This window comes from Triturus cristatus, chromosome 1_1 (genome assembly GCF_964204655.1).
Source record: "Triturus cristatus chromosome 1_1, aTriCri1.1, whole genome shotgun sequence".
NCBI classification, from domain to species: domain Eukaryota; kingdom Metazoa; phylum Chordata; class Amphibia; order Caudata; family Salamandridae; genus Triturus; species Triturus cristatus.
Window position 1 is genome coordinate 44,397,811 of NC_140579.1, and position 18,551 is coordinate 44,416,361.

Below are 18,551 nucleotides of genomic sequence, written 5' to 3' on the forward strand. Positions count from 1 at the left end.
CAGCTGCACAATTACATTGCATTTCTCAAAGTGACAAATATACTACATTTCATACATTCACACATTTAAGAACATGCGCTTTAAGTCATTTGAACTAGTGGGTGAATTTTAAAGTGAGGGAAGTCCCCCATGAATAGCCCTTTAATTGCAATAAATGTGATTTTATGTTACATCCTTTTGTTAATTCGTCGTCTTCTTTTTTTATTCGCAGTTGCATCCATTACTTTGGAAACATGTCCACGTGATCTCTTTTAATAATTTTGTTTTTATTAATGAATTCCTCATTATGGTGATCATAAAAGACACATTAAAGATCAGTGATTAATGTGCAGATTGTGTGACTGTTATTTGCAAACCAAAATCTATTGAATAGACACAAATCAAAACAATATAAAAAGAGAAATGAACAAAATAATGTAAAATGGAGGAGAATCTATTACAATGAAACGGCTGTGCAAGGGGGAATCCCCTCTCTTTGTAGGCAGCTCTCTATCTTGGTTTGCAGTACCTGAGGACAGCGGATAGGCTCCCAGTGCATGCCTACATTCAGCAACAAATGGCAAAACACTTCCAGAAAGGGTGCCTCAGTAGTGGAGGTTCAGTCATTTGCATATAATCACAGCTTTCGGTCAAGAGACAAAGAACCCAGGTCTACACTTTGTAAAAGGTGGCAGTTTCGCCACTAGACCCCACCTTATCCCTGATGCAGCCCCAGTCCACCCATATTACACAGTTTAACAAGGTGTGGGTATGGGAGATAGGTACTGCAAGTAGATACATACTGCTTGATGTAACCAATCATAAAGACAATAGGAACCAAATGTTTATCAGTTATACAATGCACACGCACATAACACTTTTTCACTGCATAACACTGTCCCATGGATTCACAAGACCAGGACTGGAGGAAGATCGTTCTAATACCTCACTGCCAAGACCTGGAACAACCCGCCCCTCCACCTCAGTTCATAAAGGATCTGAAGACCTGGAACACCCCGCCCCTCCACCTCAGTTCAGGGAGGATCTGAAGACCTGGAACACCCCGCCCCTCCACCTCAGTTCAGGGAGGATCTGAAGACCTGGAACAGCCCGCCCCTCCACCTCAGGAAGGATCCGAAGACCTGGAACACCCCGCCCCTCCACCTCAGTTCAGGAAGGATCCAAAGACCTGGAACACCCCACCCCTCCACCTCAGTTCAGGAAGGAACTTAAGACCTGGATCACCCTGCCCCTCCACCTCAGTTCAGGAAGGATCTGAAGACCTGGAACACCCCGCCCCTGAACCTTAGTTCAGGAAGGATCTGAACACCTGGAACACCCCGCCCCACCACCTCAGTTCAGGAAGCATCCGAAGACCTGGAACACCCTGCCCCTCCACCTCAGTTCAGGAAGGATCTGAAGACCTGGCTCTTTGACTGAAACCTCCACACCCAGATGGATCACCAGCCCCTCCCCCTCAGCGCCCTAAGACCCTCACGGGTGAGTAGCTGCACTAAAACTCCTGATTGCCCACTAAGGCCCTCATTACAAGGGAAGGGCTAAAGCCTGATCTCAAGAGTTTGAACTGGGGTCGGATTCCGAGTTCTATGATAATGCGCACACTCTTGCAGTTATCGCACTGATAAATTATGGTAGGCCAAAGCTGCTCAAAAGTATCGAGCGAACGGACCAAAGAAAGAAGCAAATATGCAAAATTCAGTGTGTTACAAACAAATCCAGCCTGTTCTGCCTCATTTTTATATTGAAAAATATGAACACATGTGGGGTACATTCCCCACCCTCCCTTGAACACCTTCTAATGAGGGCCTTAATAGCAAACGTGGGTGTCTAATGGGTGGGGGTGTCGAGGGCTTTATTCAGGTCTCATTCTTATGATAACCACAGAGTATGTAAATTAATCTCTTGAGAATACCCCGCAACTCTGCCATAGAGCCGATCCTTGTGGGCTGCCATTGGATGCTCCTATGGATGGCTTCCATGTTAACAACAAGGTATGAACCAATGCCTGGCCCAGGGCCTCCAGTTCCAATGCAGGTTGTTTCAGCCTCAGCAACAAACATGCTCACAACACAAACACTACAGACTAAACAAATGAAAATAAGAAGGTGCGATTTAAGAAGCACCAGCTACCGTAATTCTTCAGTTTCATCTATCATATTACGTAATTTAATGATGCGCAGTTGTCCTGGAGAAGAGGAGTTGGCTCTTGCAGAATTCAACCTTGTGACCTGCAGTTTGCATACAGATCACTGCAGTAGGCACGCAGCCCTCTGAGATATCTTACCTGCTACACCCTGAATCCTTATAGGGCTTCACCTGCCTACTCTAAGAGCAGGAACAGTGATCAACGTCTGCTGCTGGGCCCCGAATTCAATGAAAGGAGGCCAAAAATTTCTGAGGAGCCCGTGGGCCCTATTTAGGTTCAGGAGGTCAGGATCCATGCAGATTTCAAGCTATCCACTAATGTCCTTCCTTTAGATTCAGTCCACGTACATTTATTTCTGTAGATATCCTGAAAATCTTGAATGGATCCGCATGGACCTGTTACAAAATTGCATTTTCACTTAAGCCTATTTACATTTTTGTTAAATATGCTAAAATACTCTCTTAGAAAGTGTTCTCCTCTGCAGTTTTTATTTTATTCCCATAGCGCTTTCAAACATATCATTTTGTCCAAGTTCCTCTGAATCTGCATGTCTACGGGTGAACCCTACCAGCATGAAGGCCAACCCTTGACTGCATGTCCTTCTGACTCATAACAATAGTCATCTCCACTTTCGCGTAGAGAGTTTAACATGACCCGCATTGAGGGAGTGGATTGAACTTCGCACATCGTAGGACCAAATTCCTTCTTCAAGAAGAAAATTTGTTGACAGTGATCCGGACAGTTAGAAAGGATGTAGCAGCTTCGTGGCACCGGGTGGAGCATTGGTGGAGTTGGTATCTGGCCTGCTTGTATGATAGAAGTGATGATGGCTAGCGGTTTCATCTCCAAGCCATACACGGCTGTGTTTAGCGGTCAGTGGGATGTCTTCAAGGACTATTTAAGAGGCTGGCGGTACATCAGATCCCATGAGTTATGGGGACTCCACCACGTTCCTACAGTCCAGGCTCGCCCGAGATTGTTGCATGTACAACCGAACACCAGACGATGGAAACCTGTTCTCCAGAATGTTGCAGACCTGCAGAGGGAGAAAACAAATTTACTGCATCTAAAGCCAAAAAGGATTAAGTGAATACCTAAAACAAGCACAAAAATAGACCACATGAATTCTCTCTAAGTGAGGGTAAACATTGGACATCATTTTGGGGTCGACAGGGTCTCTAATGCGACTCCTGGCTTGCCCCTTGTGAACCATGGCATTACCAATGTGACCACTGCCCTCAGAGGTGGCAAAAGTAGTGCTAAGAACAGAAAGCAACCAGTGTCCTGATGAGCACTCAGTGTCTGCAACTCCCACTAAGAGGTTACACTTTTAATTAAAAAGAAATTCAATTAGAAGAGCAAAGGTCACGTTCTAGAATACTGAATACAATTAAAGTGCTACATTCTTAGTTTTATGAATTCATAATCTCCTTTAAACCTTTCAAACTAATTCTGTGAGTCCTTGAAAGTCTGGAACTTTGAGTGTGGGGACTTGTGTGACTTGTTTGCTTGAAAGAGGGGGCGATCTCCATGGTAACATTGTGACATTTTATTTTGGTATTAGTTGTTTGCCCTTGTTTTTAGAATTCGCCCTCACTTGCACTATAAAATTGTACACTCACCGCACTTGCGGGCCCATGTCCTGGCAGTGGGATTTTCGGTGGCCATCTTGGGTGAGTCGGACGCCCGACGGCGCCGCTTCTGCTCGATGGTCTGACGTCACAAGGACGCCAGACATATATTTAAGGGGGTCACACTTGGTGCTCAGTCACTTAAGAACCACTCTACTTAGCTGCATCTGAAGACTTTTAGTTCTAAACGTGCCGCGCTTTGCTGATACCCTAACGCTGTCATTTTCGCGCTGATCGCGTTCTGCGCTTATCGCTTTTAAATTTACCTGTTTGTGACATTTTATTTTGGTATTAGTTGTTTGCCCTTGTTTTTAGAATTTGCCCTCACTTGCACTATAAAATTGTACACTCACCGCACTTGCGGGCCCTTGTCCTGGCAGTGGAATTTTCGGCGGCCATCTTGGGTGAGTCGGACGCCCGACGGCGCCTCTTCTGCTCAATGGTCTGACGTCACAAGGACGCCAGACATATATTTAAGGGGGTCCTACTTGGTGCTCAGTCACTTAAGAACCACTCTACTTAGCTGCATCTGAAGACTTTTAGTTCTAAACGTGCCGCGCTTTGCTGATACCCTAACGCTGTCATTTTCGCACTGATCGCGTTCTGCGCTTATCGCTTTTAAATTTACCTGTTTGTGACATTTTATTTTGGTATTAGTTGTTTGCCCTTGTTTTTAGAATTTGCCCTCACTTCCACTATGAAATTGTACACTCACCACACTTGCGGGCCCTTGTCCTGGCAGTGGAATTTTCGGCGGCCATCTTGGGTGAGTCGGACGCCCGACGGCGCCGCTTCTGCTCGATGGTATGACGTCACAAGGACGCCAGACATATATTTAAGGGGGCCACGCTTTCGCGCAGCGGATACGCGCAGCGGGGCGCCGGCTTTCCACCGGAGTTACGCCAGAGTTCAGCCCGTCTGTGCCCGTCCGTGCCAGATCGGGCCAGGGGCCATGATGACTGCCTCAAGTAGCTCTCTGGATAGAGTTCTGTACTCAGGTGAGGCTTTGGAATCTTTACGCTCCATCCAGCATAGAAACTGCACTATATGTTCTCTCCCGAGATCTGGGTTTGAATGCGCTGGTTGTGGCTTCGTTCCCAGTAATATGCCCAAGTGTAAAGTTGCACACTGTGGCCGCTCTCGGGGTAAACGTCGGAGACGACACATTAATTCTACTTGCCCTTCACTCCAGTTCTGGAGTATAAATTGTCGATCCCTCCCGAAACATAAGCATCATATTCATGATTTTATTGTAGATGAACAGCCTGATGCTGTGTTTCTTACCGAAACAAGGCTCCAGGATTGTTCTGGTCCTGATATTGCTGTTGCTGTGCCTAATAATTATGTAATAGTAAGATTGGATAGGAATACCGGTAAGGGGGGAGGGATTGCTATTATTTTTAAGGACATCTATACATGCAAATTTGTAGCTTTTCCTATGTCTGGAAGTGAGAGTGCACATTTTAAATGAACTATTAATCCTCAATTCACTCTATCCGGTCTTCTGATATATCGCCCTCCTGGGAACGCCTCTTCCTGGACATCCTCATTAGCTGACATCATAGCCCCATTACTTCTTAGGGCTGCCAATTTTACCATCATTGGCGACATTAATCTACATCTTGAAGATCCTCAGTGTGTAAATAGCAAACGTTTTTTGTCTGATCTGGAGGCTTTGAACCTCTTTTTGCTGAACATTGGCCCTACCCACTCTGCTGGTCATCAATTGGATCCTATTCTATCCAACCTTGCTTTTGACTGCTCTCTGAGTGCCCGCCCTTTGGAATGGTCTGATCTTGCTGTTCATTTCTCCTTAATACACACGAAGAATCTTGAACACAGTTTTTTGGATAAGGGTGCACCTTTCCATCGTTGGGATAAACTGGACATTAATAAGTTTAATCAATATCTTTCTAAAACTTGTCCTGAGGAATGCGAGAGCTCGGTTGTGGAGATGAACACTGCTGTCTCCTACTGGCTCACAAATGCTGTTAACACTCTTCTCCCACTTACGTCTAAATATCCCAGGTCGCATCGCCCCCCTGCGCCTTGGTTTTCCATTGAACTAAAGTCCTTACGTACTAAATGCAAGGCTTTGGAACGTAAATGGAGGCACTCTTATTCTGTTCTACAGAAGACTATTTATAGAGAGGCTCTAAAAGAATACCATCTAAAATGTAAAACCGCTAGAGCTACTTACATTTCAAACACTGTAACACAAGCTCAGAATTGCCCTCGCACTCTTTTCTCTGTAGTCAAAAAATTGACAGGAGTGGATACCATTCCAACACCTCGACCCCTAGAGGAGGCCCAGTGTAATTCCATTGCGGAATTTTTTATCACAAAGGTCAAACGCATATATGACTCTATGAGCCCCTCCTTAAATACTGAGGAACCTAGTTCCGCACAGGCTGTAGGGATCGAATTGCTTTCTCCTGTGAAGATGACACAGTGGCAATTATTTGATGATACCTCGTTTTCCATCTGTTTAAACAGTATCAAATCCGGTTCGCCACGTGACCCTGTACCAGTTAAAATTCTTAAATTACTGGATCTTGAACCGCGGAGAGTCCTTATGAGACTTTTAAATGCCTCATTTCTTGAATCCCAGGTGTTACAGGATTGGAAGCACGCAATGGTTGTCCCCCTCCTAAAAAAAGCTGGAGCGGATGTCTCCAATCTCGCCAATTTCAGACCGATATCCTTGCTACCTGTATTCTCTAAAGTGCTGGAGAGGCATGTTAACATCCAACTGTACAATTTAGTGGAATCTTTGGGATTTTTGCACCCTTCCCAGTCTGGTTTTCGTGCTTACCATTCTGCTGAGACCACCCTTCTCGGGGTAACGGAGAGTTTAAGACACGGTGTCGACCACGGGGAAACATCTGCACTTATCCTTCTGGATTTAAGCGCGGCGTTCGACACCGTGTCCCATTCCATTCTTTTGAACTCTCTTCGATCCCTGGGATTGGACGGTCCGGCTTTGACCTGGATTGCTTCCTTTTTAAGTGAACGCACTTTCCAGGTCTTCTCCACGAAAGCCACCTCTTCCACTTATCCATCGGCATATGGTGTCCCTCAGGGGTCCATACTCAGCCCCCTATTATTCAACATCTACATGAGACCCTTGGCCTCTATTGCAGAAGAGGCTGGGCTGACTATTTTTTCATATGCCGACGATACCCAAATTGTTGTCTCCCTCTCCAGCAGTGAAAGCAATGATATCTCGGTTCTGAAAACTGGGTTGTCGAGTATAGCGGAGTGGATGCGGAGGCCTCTCCTCAAGTTAAACGGTGACAAAACTGAAGTTATTATTTTTGGGAAGCAGAAGGACCTATGGGGCCCACAACATTGGCCCAGCGAGATGGGAACGCTCCCTCAGCCTTCCTCTGTGGCCCACAATCTTGGCTTTCTCATCGACGATAAACTCTCCATGAGGCAGCAGGCCACTCAAGTGGCCGCCATCTGCTTTAACACTCTGCGGTGGCTCCAGAAAATGTTATGGATGCTGCCTCTAGCTACCTGGAGAACCGTTGTCCAGGCGTTAGTAACCTCTCGCCTGGACTACGGAAACGTCCTCTATCTTGGTGCCGACGTGGCCACTATAAATAAACTTCAAGTGGTTCAAAATTCAGCTGCTCGTCTTCTCTGTAACATTCCTAGGAGACTTTCAGCCACTCAAGCTTTGCGTGACCTCCACTGGCTCCGGATTCCTAGCCGTATTAATTTCAAGGCTATTTGCTATCTTTTCAAAATCAAACAGGGTTCGGCCCCTAAATACTTGCAAAATCTGGTTCAATTGTATAAGCCGAATCGCACTCTTAGATCCTCTGCTAACTGCGATTTCGTCATTCCCCGTTTCAAGCTTGTAAAAATGGGAGGACGAGCTTTTTCCCATCTTGCCCCTAAATCTTGGAATGCCTTACCCGTTTCCTTGAAATCAGAAAATAACTTTTTCATTTTCAGGAAAAAGCTGAAAACTCTGCTTTTTAAATAATTTCCCAGCTGCCCTAGTTGTCTTCTGATGTTGCTTTTGTAGTGGTCCGATATTCTTCTTGAGTCTATCCCTTTGCGCCGGGAAACCCACTGTGGGTAGCTGTTGCGCGTTATAAGCTCAAATAAATAAATAAATAAATAACAGGTCTGTTCACAGACATAAACCACAGGCAGAGGTCTATCGTACCATCTGCGGAGTCTATTTAAGATGCTTTAAGTACAAGGAAGGGAAAAGGAAAGAGAGGGGTTTAAAACATGCACTTTACGAATATAAGCATAGCAGCTTGAGAGAGTGGCGGCTGGTGAAAAAGTAATTTGTGCAGAGCACATCCCCCCTCAGGCCACCCATGGCACAGTGGGCATTGTAGTCCCAGGGCGGGATGCTGAGGACTGGTAAGAAGAGTAAGGCAGGAGTCTGTGTCTTCACACAGTCTTTCAGTCCTTCAGCTGGGGGCCTAGACAGATGTCTGTTGAGTTAGCCTTCACCCACCCTGCCCGCTGCAGCTGTGGTGTAAAGCACTGCACGTACCTCCTGCAGCAGCGCCTGGCCATTCAGCTGGTTGTCGAGGTCGATTAGTCCGAAGCTCTGGAAAGTGACCCTCGCCATTGCCCTGCCTGTTGAGAGAGAGCGAGAGATAGAGAAAGAAGAGAGGGAGGGAGAGAGGGGGAGAAAAAGGGGGAAGAGAGAGATAGATGCCGTAAATATGCAGAGGGATTGACCTTACACTGATGTTTACAATCCCTTCCAGATGAGAAAATGCACTGCGAACAGAGCCCCCTGAGGTGGACCCTGCAGCGGGGCATCGGCGCTGAAGTGACTAAATATTAAACTAAAATATGCCCACTTACCTGCCCTGGCTCAGCACTATGAGTCTTCCCCAAATTAGCGCATCTGTGCCAATCTGTCTCCTACCCCACTTCACAAAGTGCTCCGGTCACACAGACTGCAGTGCTCCGGTCACACAGACTGCAGTGCTCCGGTCACACAGACTGCAGTGCTCCGGTCACACAGACGGTAGTGCTCCGGTCACACAGACTGCAGTGCTCCGGTCACACAGACTGCAGTGCTCCGGTCACACAGACTGCAGTGCTCCGGTCACACAGACTGCAGTGCTCCAGTCACACAGACTGCAGTGCTCCAGTCACACAGACTGCAGTGCTCCGGTCACACAGACGGTAGTGCTCCGGTCACACAGACTGCAGTGCTCCGGTCACACAGACTGCAGTGCTCCGGTCACACAGACTGCAGTGCTCCGGTCACACAGACGGCAGTGCTCCGGTCACACAGACGGCAGTGCTCCGGTCACACAGACGGTAGTGCTCCGGTCACACAGACGGTAGTGCTCCGGTCACACAGACTGCAGTGCTCCGGTCACACAGACTGCAGTGCTCCGGTCACACAGACTGCAGTGCTCCAGTCACACAGACTGCAGTGCTCCAGTCACACAGACTGCAGTGCTCCGGTCACACAGACGGTAGTGCTCCGGTCACACAGACTGCAGTGCTCCGGTCACACAGACTGCAGTGCTCCGGTCACACAGACTGCAGTGCTCCGGTCACACAGACGGCAGTGCTCCGGTCACACAGACTGCAGTGCTCCGGTCACACAGACTGCAGTGCTCCAGTCACACAGACTGCAGTGCTCCGGTCACACAGACGGTAGTGCTCCGGTCACACAGACGGTAGTGCTCCAGTCACACAGACTGTAGTGCTCCAGTCACACAGACTGCAGTGCCCTCACTTCCTTTGGCTGCAGAAGTGAGCCACGCAGCTTTACCCAAAAGAAGCACGTGATGGCGCTCTAGGACGACTTACCCACCGAGGGTTTAGAACCACCAGCAATCACATGACCCATCACCAAGACACTTCTTACATAGGGTCCTCACAGAGGCACCTTTCACATGACTCCTGACTCCTCACCAAGATACTTTTCATATGACCTCTCATATGATCCTCACCAAGATACCTTTCACATGACTCATCACCTACACACCTTTCACATGACCCCGACTCTTTACCAAGACACCTTTCATCTGGCTTATCACAAAGACACTTTTCACATGACCGGTCAGCAAGACACCTCTACTATGACTCATCATCTACACACCTTTCACATAAGTCCTCGCCACAACACCTCTCACATGTCTCATCGACTAGACACATTTCATCCAAGGACTCCTCGCCAAGACCCCTTTCACATGACCTGTCAGCAAGACACCTCTGATAGGACTCATCACCTACACACTTTTCACTACAGCACATGTAACTCTTAAAAGTACATGTCCAACTTTTTAAATACACTGGACCCTGCCATATGGGCTGTTCAGGGTCTACCCCAGGGGTGACATCAGTATTAAAAGGGAAGATTTAGGCCTGGCAAAAGATTTCTAAAACTGCACACAGAGGCTGCAATGGCAGGCCGTAGCCAAATTTAAAGGGCTACTTGAGTGGGCGACACAATGAGTGCTGCAGGTCAACTAGTAGCATGACTAAGGCTTCTGGTTTTCCGTTTTTACTGATTTTTACAGATAAATACAGACAGAAACCAATGCTTTTCCTATCTGCATTAATTTTTAAAAGCGAAAAAATACTGCAAATGTTACTTCTGCTGAGAGACTCTCCATTATGACTTCATAGCCACTAGGCTGCACTTTGAATTTCGTGGTCAGATTGCAACTTATAGCTTGCCATACCGGTAGCCAAGTTCCTGGGAGCCATGTGGATACTTTGCGGAAAAACAACACCCCTGCATAACTCACTGTGATTCTCTGATTTTATCTTGTTCATATTAAATTGTAGTGCAACAACTTTTTGTTGTTATTTTTAGTATTTTATCTTGTTTATGCAAGCTGATAACTGAACCTATCATGGCACTCTTGGCATTTTTTTGTAACATTTGATTGGCTTACGTCAAACTGTACTGTACAGTATTGTTTTTATTTTTTTATTTTATTATACACTGTTGTATTTGCACTTGCACTTTTTTTAACGCCCTGGAGGCCAAAATAAAGTTATTTGAATAGAATACAATAGCGTTAAATAAATGTGGAAATATACCATTTTACAGCTCAAACCACAAAATAAATATAGATGAATACAGACAGATATGTTAAAAAAAAAAAAAATGTCATAAAACCGGGAGCCCTACATTTAACTTACAGGTCCTTTGTACATGTAGTACCATTTTATTATAGACTTACAAGTTGACCCCTGTAGCCATAGTCACCGCTCATTGACCGTCGACTGAAGAGTAAGCCCAGGAAAACAGCCGTTACCGGATAGGCATCCGCAGCATCCTTCAGCATCCTGTATCCCTTGCATAAGGACCACTCCTTTGAATTCTATGGTGGTTCACCCATACAACCTGGAACAGGACTGGAGACTGCTTTGACTGCAAGGTAACTGTCTGACCAAGTCTTTTTGGCCCCTGTGAATCGCCCCCTGCTGGAGTTGGTAACCCAGATTGGGCCTGAGTAGCCGTATTCAACTTGACAAAAGTTTTCGAAGTAACCACGAACCGCGTTAATTACCAATGCTTGTTTGCAATTTGAATGAAAACCAGTGATTTATTATTTGCTTAGTAATTTAAATTTCCGGAACATTCAGGTGGATTTTGTTCATTTCAATGTTGAACGATTCATAAAAATAAGAGTTTTTTTTTAATGAACTGGTGTTGCTTCTTTCTTATTTAACTATATTGGTGCTTTTAAATTCTTTGCACTTGTTCCTTCCTCTGTTAAAGCCTGACTACCCGAAACCACAGCTGCCTACTGTTTGCATAAGAGCCTGACGGGACTCAAGATGGATTAGTGAGTGTATTACAAGGTGAGATTGCACAACGCCACCATATACTACACCGCTTTTCTCACAAGATGTGCTGGCCTACTATCAACACCCAGGAAACAGCCACCGCCGTGCATACCACCTCTTGGGAGCCCCCTTGCATCCATGTCTCCATTCCATCATCCTCATAGGACTCAACCCCATCTGCCCCATCCACATGCCAATCCTCAATGACTCTTTCACGACCGTCACCTTCCTGGATGCACGGAAAACCTCCTAAACTTACCATCTTACTCCTCCTAAAAAAGACTTCAGCGGACCCGAAGGCTCTGGTGATGTACAGAGCCATCTCCCTCATCATCTACATGGTAAAGAGTCTTTAAAGAAGTCAACAAGCTACTGGCTCACCACATCAATACCAATCACCTTCGGGGCCCCTAACAATCAGATTTCAGACAGAACCACAGCAACAAGACCAACCTCATTGCCTCCACGGATGACATTTGTCTCATCAAAGACAAGGAGGACACAACGCCACTCATCATATTCGACCTCTCAGCCACTTTTGACACTGTCTCCCATCCCATCTTCATCCAACGCCTCCACAACACCAGAATACGAGACCCGCCATCCTCTGGATCAGCTTCTTATGGACAGATCAGAACCAATCTGTAAGCCTGACCCTATTCTCGTCCTCTGCCTTCAACCTGATCCATGGTGTCCCTCGAGGCTCCTTGCTCAGTACAGTACTCTTCAGTGTCTACAAGGCCCCACTCATCAGAATCATCCATATCCTACACCAATGACACCCAGCTCACCCTCTTCCTCCCCGACAACACCTCCAATACCAGATGAAGGTCACCAGCTGCATGACTGAGGTATCAACTGGATGTGGACTACTGTCTGAAGCTCAACTCCAACAAGGCGGTAGTGGTCCTATTTAGGAAAGACTCCACAGCCTGGTGGCCCTCCAAATTAGGACCAACACCCCCAAACTCTTCAAGAAACCCAGGTATTGTGATTGACAATCATATCTCGATGTATAAGCAAGTCAGCATAGTTACCTCCATTTGCTTCCACCACCTCAAACTCCTCGTGAAAGTCTACAGATATCTCACACTGAGCACCTGGAGAACCACCACGCAAGCACTGATCACCAGATGACTGGATTATGTTAACACCCTTTACGTTGGAATCACCTTGCAAAGCACCCACAGACTCTAGGATATCCAAAACGCAGCAGCCAGACTCGCTCTGAATCTGCCACTCCACACACACACACATAGCTAAACACCTTAGTGACGCCACTGGCTCCTCATACACAAACTTGCCATCTTCTCATTCCTCACTTACAAATACAGAGCATTACACAAGCAAGGCCCCAAATACCTTAACACTTGCATCAAATGCCACACCCTGACCAGACACCTCCGCTCTGTTGGCCCCCTACTTGCCCAAATGCCCGCATACTTGGAGCCAGAGCCTGAGCTTGCGCATTTTCTTTTCTGCATCCCAAAGCAAATCTATCCTAAAATTTTGCGAGAAAATGAAAACCTGGATCTTACAATACATTCCTGGTCAGGGCAGCTGCCCTCCGTTAGGTACCAGGATACCCAATAGGTGATATGCACAACCGACAAATCTTCGTAATATGACATATTTCTCTTTTTCTGCCACTTTCTCTCGCGCTCTCACTGTCTTTTTCTCGCCCATCTTTCTCGCCCTCATTTCTCCATCTCTTACTGTATGCCCCACCTCCTCTATCCCTCTTCTCTCTCAACCTTCCGCCTCCCTTTCGTTGTGGTTGTGTACGGTCTCTCAACTCCTTCTCACTCTCTCTAGCTCTCCTTCAGTACCACTCCACTCTCTTGCTCTCACACATTTTTGCTTTTCGTTCTCCTGCTCACTGCTCTGTTATGTTCCTTTCTGCCCCTCCTTCATTGTGTCCTCTTTGTCTCTTCCTCCATCCTGTACCTCTGTCTCTTTCACCCCTTCTCTCTCTACCTCCCAGCTTTCTCTCTCACTCTACATGGTGCCTTTTAACATGAACTTTGTGTAACTCCAAGGGGCATATTACCAAGAAATGGCGATAACTATCGCCGTTGATCCCTGCAAGTTATCGCCCTGTTAGCGACGTATTAACAACGTTTTGCTAACAGGCGATAGCTTTAGGGATCAGCGGTGAAAATCGCCGCTAACATTTAGCGCGATGGCGTTAATGAAACCAGCAATAGCGGGTGAAATAGAGCAATAAGCCCTTAGCGATAGAACAAGGCACGCTGACCCGCAAGTTTGGACTTAGCCTATCTATCCACCAGCGCCAGGATACCCGTTGGGTGGCAGCCACGCTATACAAGTGCCTCATACAATACAATACACCTCCAATATAAAAGATGAACACAAAAAAAGGAAAAATGCAGATTTGAGCAGCCAGGGCATAGTGCAGCACACATCAACAACCCCCTCAAGCCACCCAACATCCCGGTTGACCAGGATGAGATCCTGGTTCCCACGAAAGACCTGCGTCTGGTTCCTGGATCCCTCGCTGGACCTGCGTCCGGTTCCTGGATCTCTTGCTGAACCTGTGTCTAGTTCCTGGATCCCTCGCTAGACCAGTGTCTGTGGCCTGGAGTGGGATGTGGAGTAACTGTGGAGTCGATGAGCCGTGGCAGGAGACATTGATGTGCAACGATTGCCCGTACTTGTTGTCGAAGTCTGGCAGGTCGCATGGAGACACGTTGCTGACCTGTGTGAGAAGCCCGCTTGCGCACCTTTGTACAGTCAATGGTAGAGGGGATCCTGCACACTGACGTAGTGAGGTCCGCTTCGCATACTATGATCCACCACTACACCGGGGTGCACGGAGGGGATTACTAACGGTGGGTGCCATCTCCCTGCATCACAGGACGGATGATGTTGGGCTGGCAGGACGCTCTGGAGGGTGAGGCCCCTGTGCTACGCAGAACTTGTGTGGTCTGAGCGCTACAACTATATGCCCAAGGGAGCCCTGCTGCATCAACTGCATCGGGCGGTCCACCAGCGGACTACGCCGTGACTGCTGTACCCAGCCCAGTGAAAACACACCTGGCTCAGGCTCCTGCTGGCTGAGTCACAGATTTGGAGAGAGTGCAGTGGTTTGCGCCACATGGTCAATGTCCAGGTAAGGAGATGGTGGGATGCGTAGCGCAGGAGGGCCGGGGGAGGAGTCGCTCGTCCCTATCACACGTAGATGATGCACCCCCAGTGGCAGCTCTACCGCTATGTTGGAAGAGTGTTGCCCCACCACCTCAAGCAGTGCAGAAGAGGAACAATCATCACATGATGATAACTCAATCAATCAATCACTCAGGGTAATTGTAAGCGTGCCACTCACCCGTGAGGGTCTCAAGGCACTGAGGGGTGGGGGGCAGCATATCTGTTAGCTAAAGAGCCAGGTCTTGAGGGTCTTCTGGAAGGTGTTCTGGGAGGGGGCACCTCGTATGTCTGCCAGTAGTTCGTTCCAGGTATTGGATGCAATGTGGCAGAAGGATCTTCCGCCTGCTCTGGCGCTGTGGATGCGCTGGGTTTCGGACAGTGCGAGGTGGGAAGATTGGATGTCTCATTTGTGTACGTGGAAGTTGATTCGGTCGTTGAGGTATTTGGTTACGTTGTTGTGTAGGCATTTGTAGGCGTGAGTGATCATTTTGAAGGTGACTCTTTACACCACGGGGAGACAGTGGAGTTTAAGTAGGTGTTGACTGATGTGTTAGTGCCAGGGGATGCTGAAGACGAGTCTGGCGGCCGTGGACTGTAATGTTGGTAGTTTGCGGAGTAGGGACTTCTAAATGACGGCTTCGAGTGCTTTACCATAGTCCTGTCTGCTGATGGTGAGTGCATGGGTGACTGTCTTCCTTGACTCTGGGGGTATCCATTGAAGGTCTTGCGGAGGATGCTGAGGGTGTTGAAGCAGCTGGAGGTGATGTCGTAGACCTGTCTGTTCATGTTGAGGGATGGGTTGGGTACGATGCCAAGGTTTCTGGCGTGGTCCAAGGGGGTAGGTGGGCTTCCGAGGGCACAGGCCAACAGGTGTTGTCCAATGCTGAAGGTCTGTCTTCTCGGCATTGAGCTTCCGGCAGCTGTTGTTCATCCCGACTGCGACATCCTGCATTCCTTTCTGGAAGTTGAGTCTGGCGGGGGTGGGGTCTTTGGTGAGGGAGAGGATGAGCTGGGTGTCATCAGCGTAGGATACGATGTTGAGGACGTGTTGTCGGATGATGGCATTGAGGGTGCCATGTACATGTTGAAGAGGGTCTGGCTCAGAGATGAACCCTCTGGGACTCCGCAGGTAATTTACGTGGGATCGGAGCGGAAGGTTGGCAGTCTGATCCTTTGGCTTCTTCTGGGGAGGAATGATCGGATCCAGTCAAGGGCTGTTCCTTGTATGCCGGCGTTGTGTAGTCTGGCGACTAGTGTGTGGTGGGAAATGGTGTCGAAGGCCTTTGAAAGGTGGAGTATGAGGAGGGCTGCGGAGTGGCCTTAGTCCAGGAGTGTGCGGATGTCATCTGTGGCGGTGAGTAGGATGACCTCGCTGCTGTGGTTGGTTTGCAATCCGGATTGGGACGGGTCAAGGACGGTGTTGTCATCAATGAATCGTGTCAGTTCCCTGTTGACTGTTTACTCTGCAACTTTGGCCGCGAAGCAGAAGAGCCCCTAAGTATGTATTTTACTGCTGGACATGCAAAGTCTTTTGTAGCATGTGGAGTTAAAGAAACGTTTCTATTTCTGCATGAAATACTACTAGCTTATATTGAAGTGTAAGTTCCGGCGCCTTTGCCTGTATCTCATGGTTAACGTGTCTTTTATCATCGTGTACTGTACATGCGACTCATAATAAAAACGTTCCAGTTGGATTGGTGTTGTCTTCTTGGGCTCTTGAATTTTCCGTTCGCGGAATGGAAACCCTGCTTTGTTGAAAAAAAGCATCTTTTCCGATTAGATGTTGATTTAATGCTGACTGTTACTAACGCATTCAGTGCCACAATGCATGTGCGCTGTCCTGATAACATGAATTATATCAAATGGTTTACTTTTCCCGGAAGGCCAGGTTAATTTAGCACATGAAAAGCGGCAGTGGGGTGGGCATGAAATGCTGCATGTGGGCTGCAGTTTGCATTTAATCCACTCACATGTAGGACTGAGAAGGTATGGGTCGCCCCAGGTCCACTAATGTGGCCAGGCTGACTGAAATTTAAAATCTTGCAGTAACAAGTGGGAAAGCCAATATCATTGGCCGTGCAGACAAATCTGCTTTCGTTCACTAGATAAGCCATCATGAGCTGGCCCTATAGCCATTGGTTTGGTTCTTACTGCATGAGTGAAATACACTCGATGTGAAGTATGCCCTCACTGGGAACAGCTGGCAAATGGTGCATGTCAATGTGTAGGTAAAGAAGAGCCTTCATTGTTAATAAAATTCTATTTTTAGACGTTTGGCCAAGAAAATGGTCTGAGCTTGGTTCAAAATTAAATTCCTTTTAGTTTAAATGTTTACAAAAATATAGTGCCTTGGCGAAGCTAAATTTTTAACCTCCATATTGAACGGTACATTTGAAATATTATTCTTTCTGCGGCCAGTGGCTGCAATAAGCCAGTCCTGCTGGCTCCCAGCTCCCTCCAGAGGCAGTAATTACAGTCGTCTAGCGTTGAGAAAAGGTGAACTGCCAGGAAATAAGGTGATCTACCAGGAAACAAGGTGAATTACCAGGAAACAAGGTGAACTACGATGAAACAAGGTGATCTATCAGGAAACAAGGTGAACTGCCAGGAAATAAGGTGATCTACCAGGAAACAAGGTGATCTATCAGGAAGCAATCAAACAAAACAACGTCCAAAGACAGAAAGACTGACTGAATGAAATCTCAGTGAACACTGATCTGGGATGAGTCATTTGGGAGTGGCCAGGAGCAGAGGCCTGGATTCTGACATGCTGATGGAACAAGTAAGCTGGAGTGACGGACACTTACATAAGCAGGCTCCTCTACCATATTGGTTTGCTCTCAGCAGGAGAGAAATCTCTTCCCAGATCAGGAAGAAGAGTTTGTTTCTGAATTCCGTAGGCTGGCTCTGGAGGGGACGAATTCCTGCTCTGTGAAGGTGTACACAAAAAAAGACAGGAAGCGCCAAAATGTGAATGCATTTTAGTGGGAACTGTGCATAGACTGAGCCTATCGCACACAAAGTCTGGAAAATCCTGCTGCTTAAGCCAGAGACCAGGGCTGAGCAGAGTTTACTCACTGAGCTGTGTTGTACTTGTAACCCAATAAGATGCCTGCTATATTAATGTAAATATATGCATAAAATGTAGTTGTTAGTTACATTTAGAAGCTAAACAAAATGCACCAGGTGTATTTGTAAAGGGTGATTTGGTGTTCCTGTATTTTGTTCCTGTTGGTGTATTCCAGCAGGAAAGCACAAAAGTGCCCCCTTTTCACATCCTTAGGGAAGGAAGGTGGCAATTTTGAGCAGTTCCCTGCACACGACCACTTCCTGGTTCATTTTCATGGCTAAGAAGGATGCCGCCTGGGAGGTATAAACGCCCGGTGAGGCCACACTGAAAGCCAATGCAAGGTCACACCTGAGCCGCTGTCTCAAGGTAAGGGGACGGCGTCCTCGCTTTAAATGTAGTGGCGGGACTCCGTTCCCACATCCACCCGGCATGTGTTCTGCTAGTAAAGACCTGGCGGTGCGGGATCCTCGGGGCAGAGTACTCCGGCTGCTCACAAGTCCCCTGGCGTTCCTCAGACAGGGGGACTCAAGCACTTGACCCAATTTTACTGGGTGGAAATGCTGCTTGGTGAACTCAAGGGAAGGTCAGGCGGGGCTGCGGACCCTTTGTACGGTGGGTGCGAGGCATGGAATGGTTCTCCCGTCCTCCCACCGAGCTCCACTGCCCGAACGCCCTCACGGCCCCCACCCACCTGCTGCAGTTCTCTCCTCCTGTTTCCCAGATGGCAGCA

At 47.5% G+C, this 18,551-nt stretch overlaps 1 protein-coding gene across 4 annotated transcripts in view; it reads right to left on the reverse strand.

The window, feature by feature from the left end:
* Positions 1–247: 247 nt before the first annotated feature.
* The window catches only part of LOC146869316 (uncharacterized), a 124,375-nt gene continuing 106,071 nt past the window's right edge, over positions 248–18,551 (reverse strand). The window contains exons 3-5 of one of the 4 annotated variants that reach the window (XR_014979939.1): positions 8,303–8,388; positions 1,122–3,182; positions 248–1,079 (exon numbers count right to left, since the gene is read on the reverse strand). Coding sequence is in view for 2 of the 4 variants with exons in the window: in XM_085648160.1 (XP_085504286.1) it covers positions 3,078–3,182; positions 8,303–8,388 (191 nt within the window). In the remaining 2 variants the exon portion in view is untranslated. Of the gene's footprint in view, positions 3,183–8,302; positions 8,389–18,551 lie in introns of all 4 variants that reach the window. The other 3 variants (XR_014979947.1, XM_085648160.1, XM_085648279.1) reach the window with 3 other exon arrangements.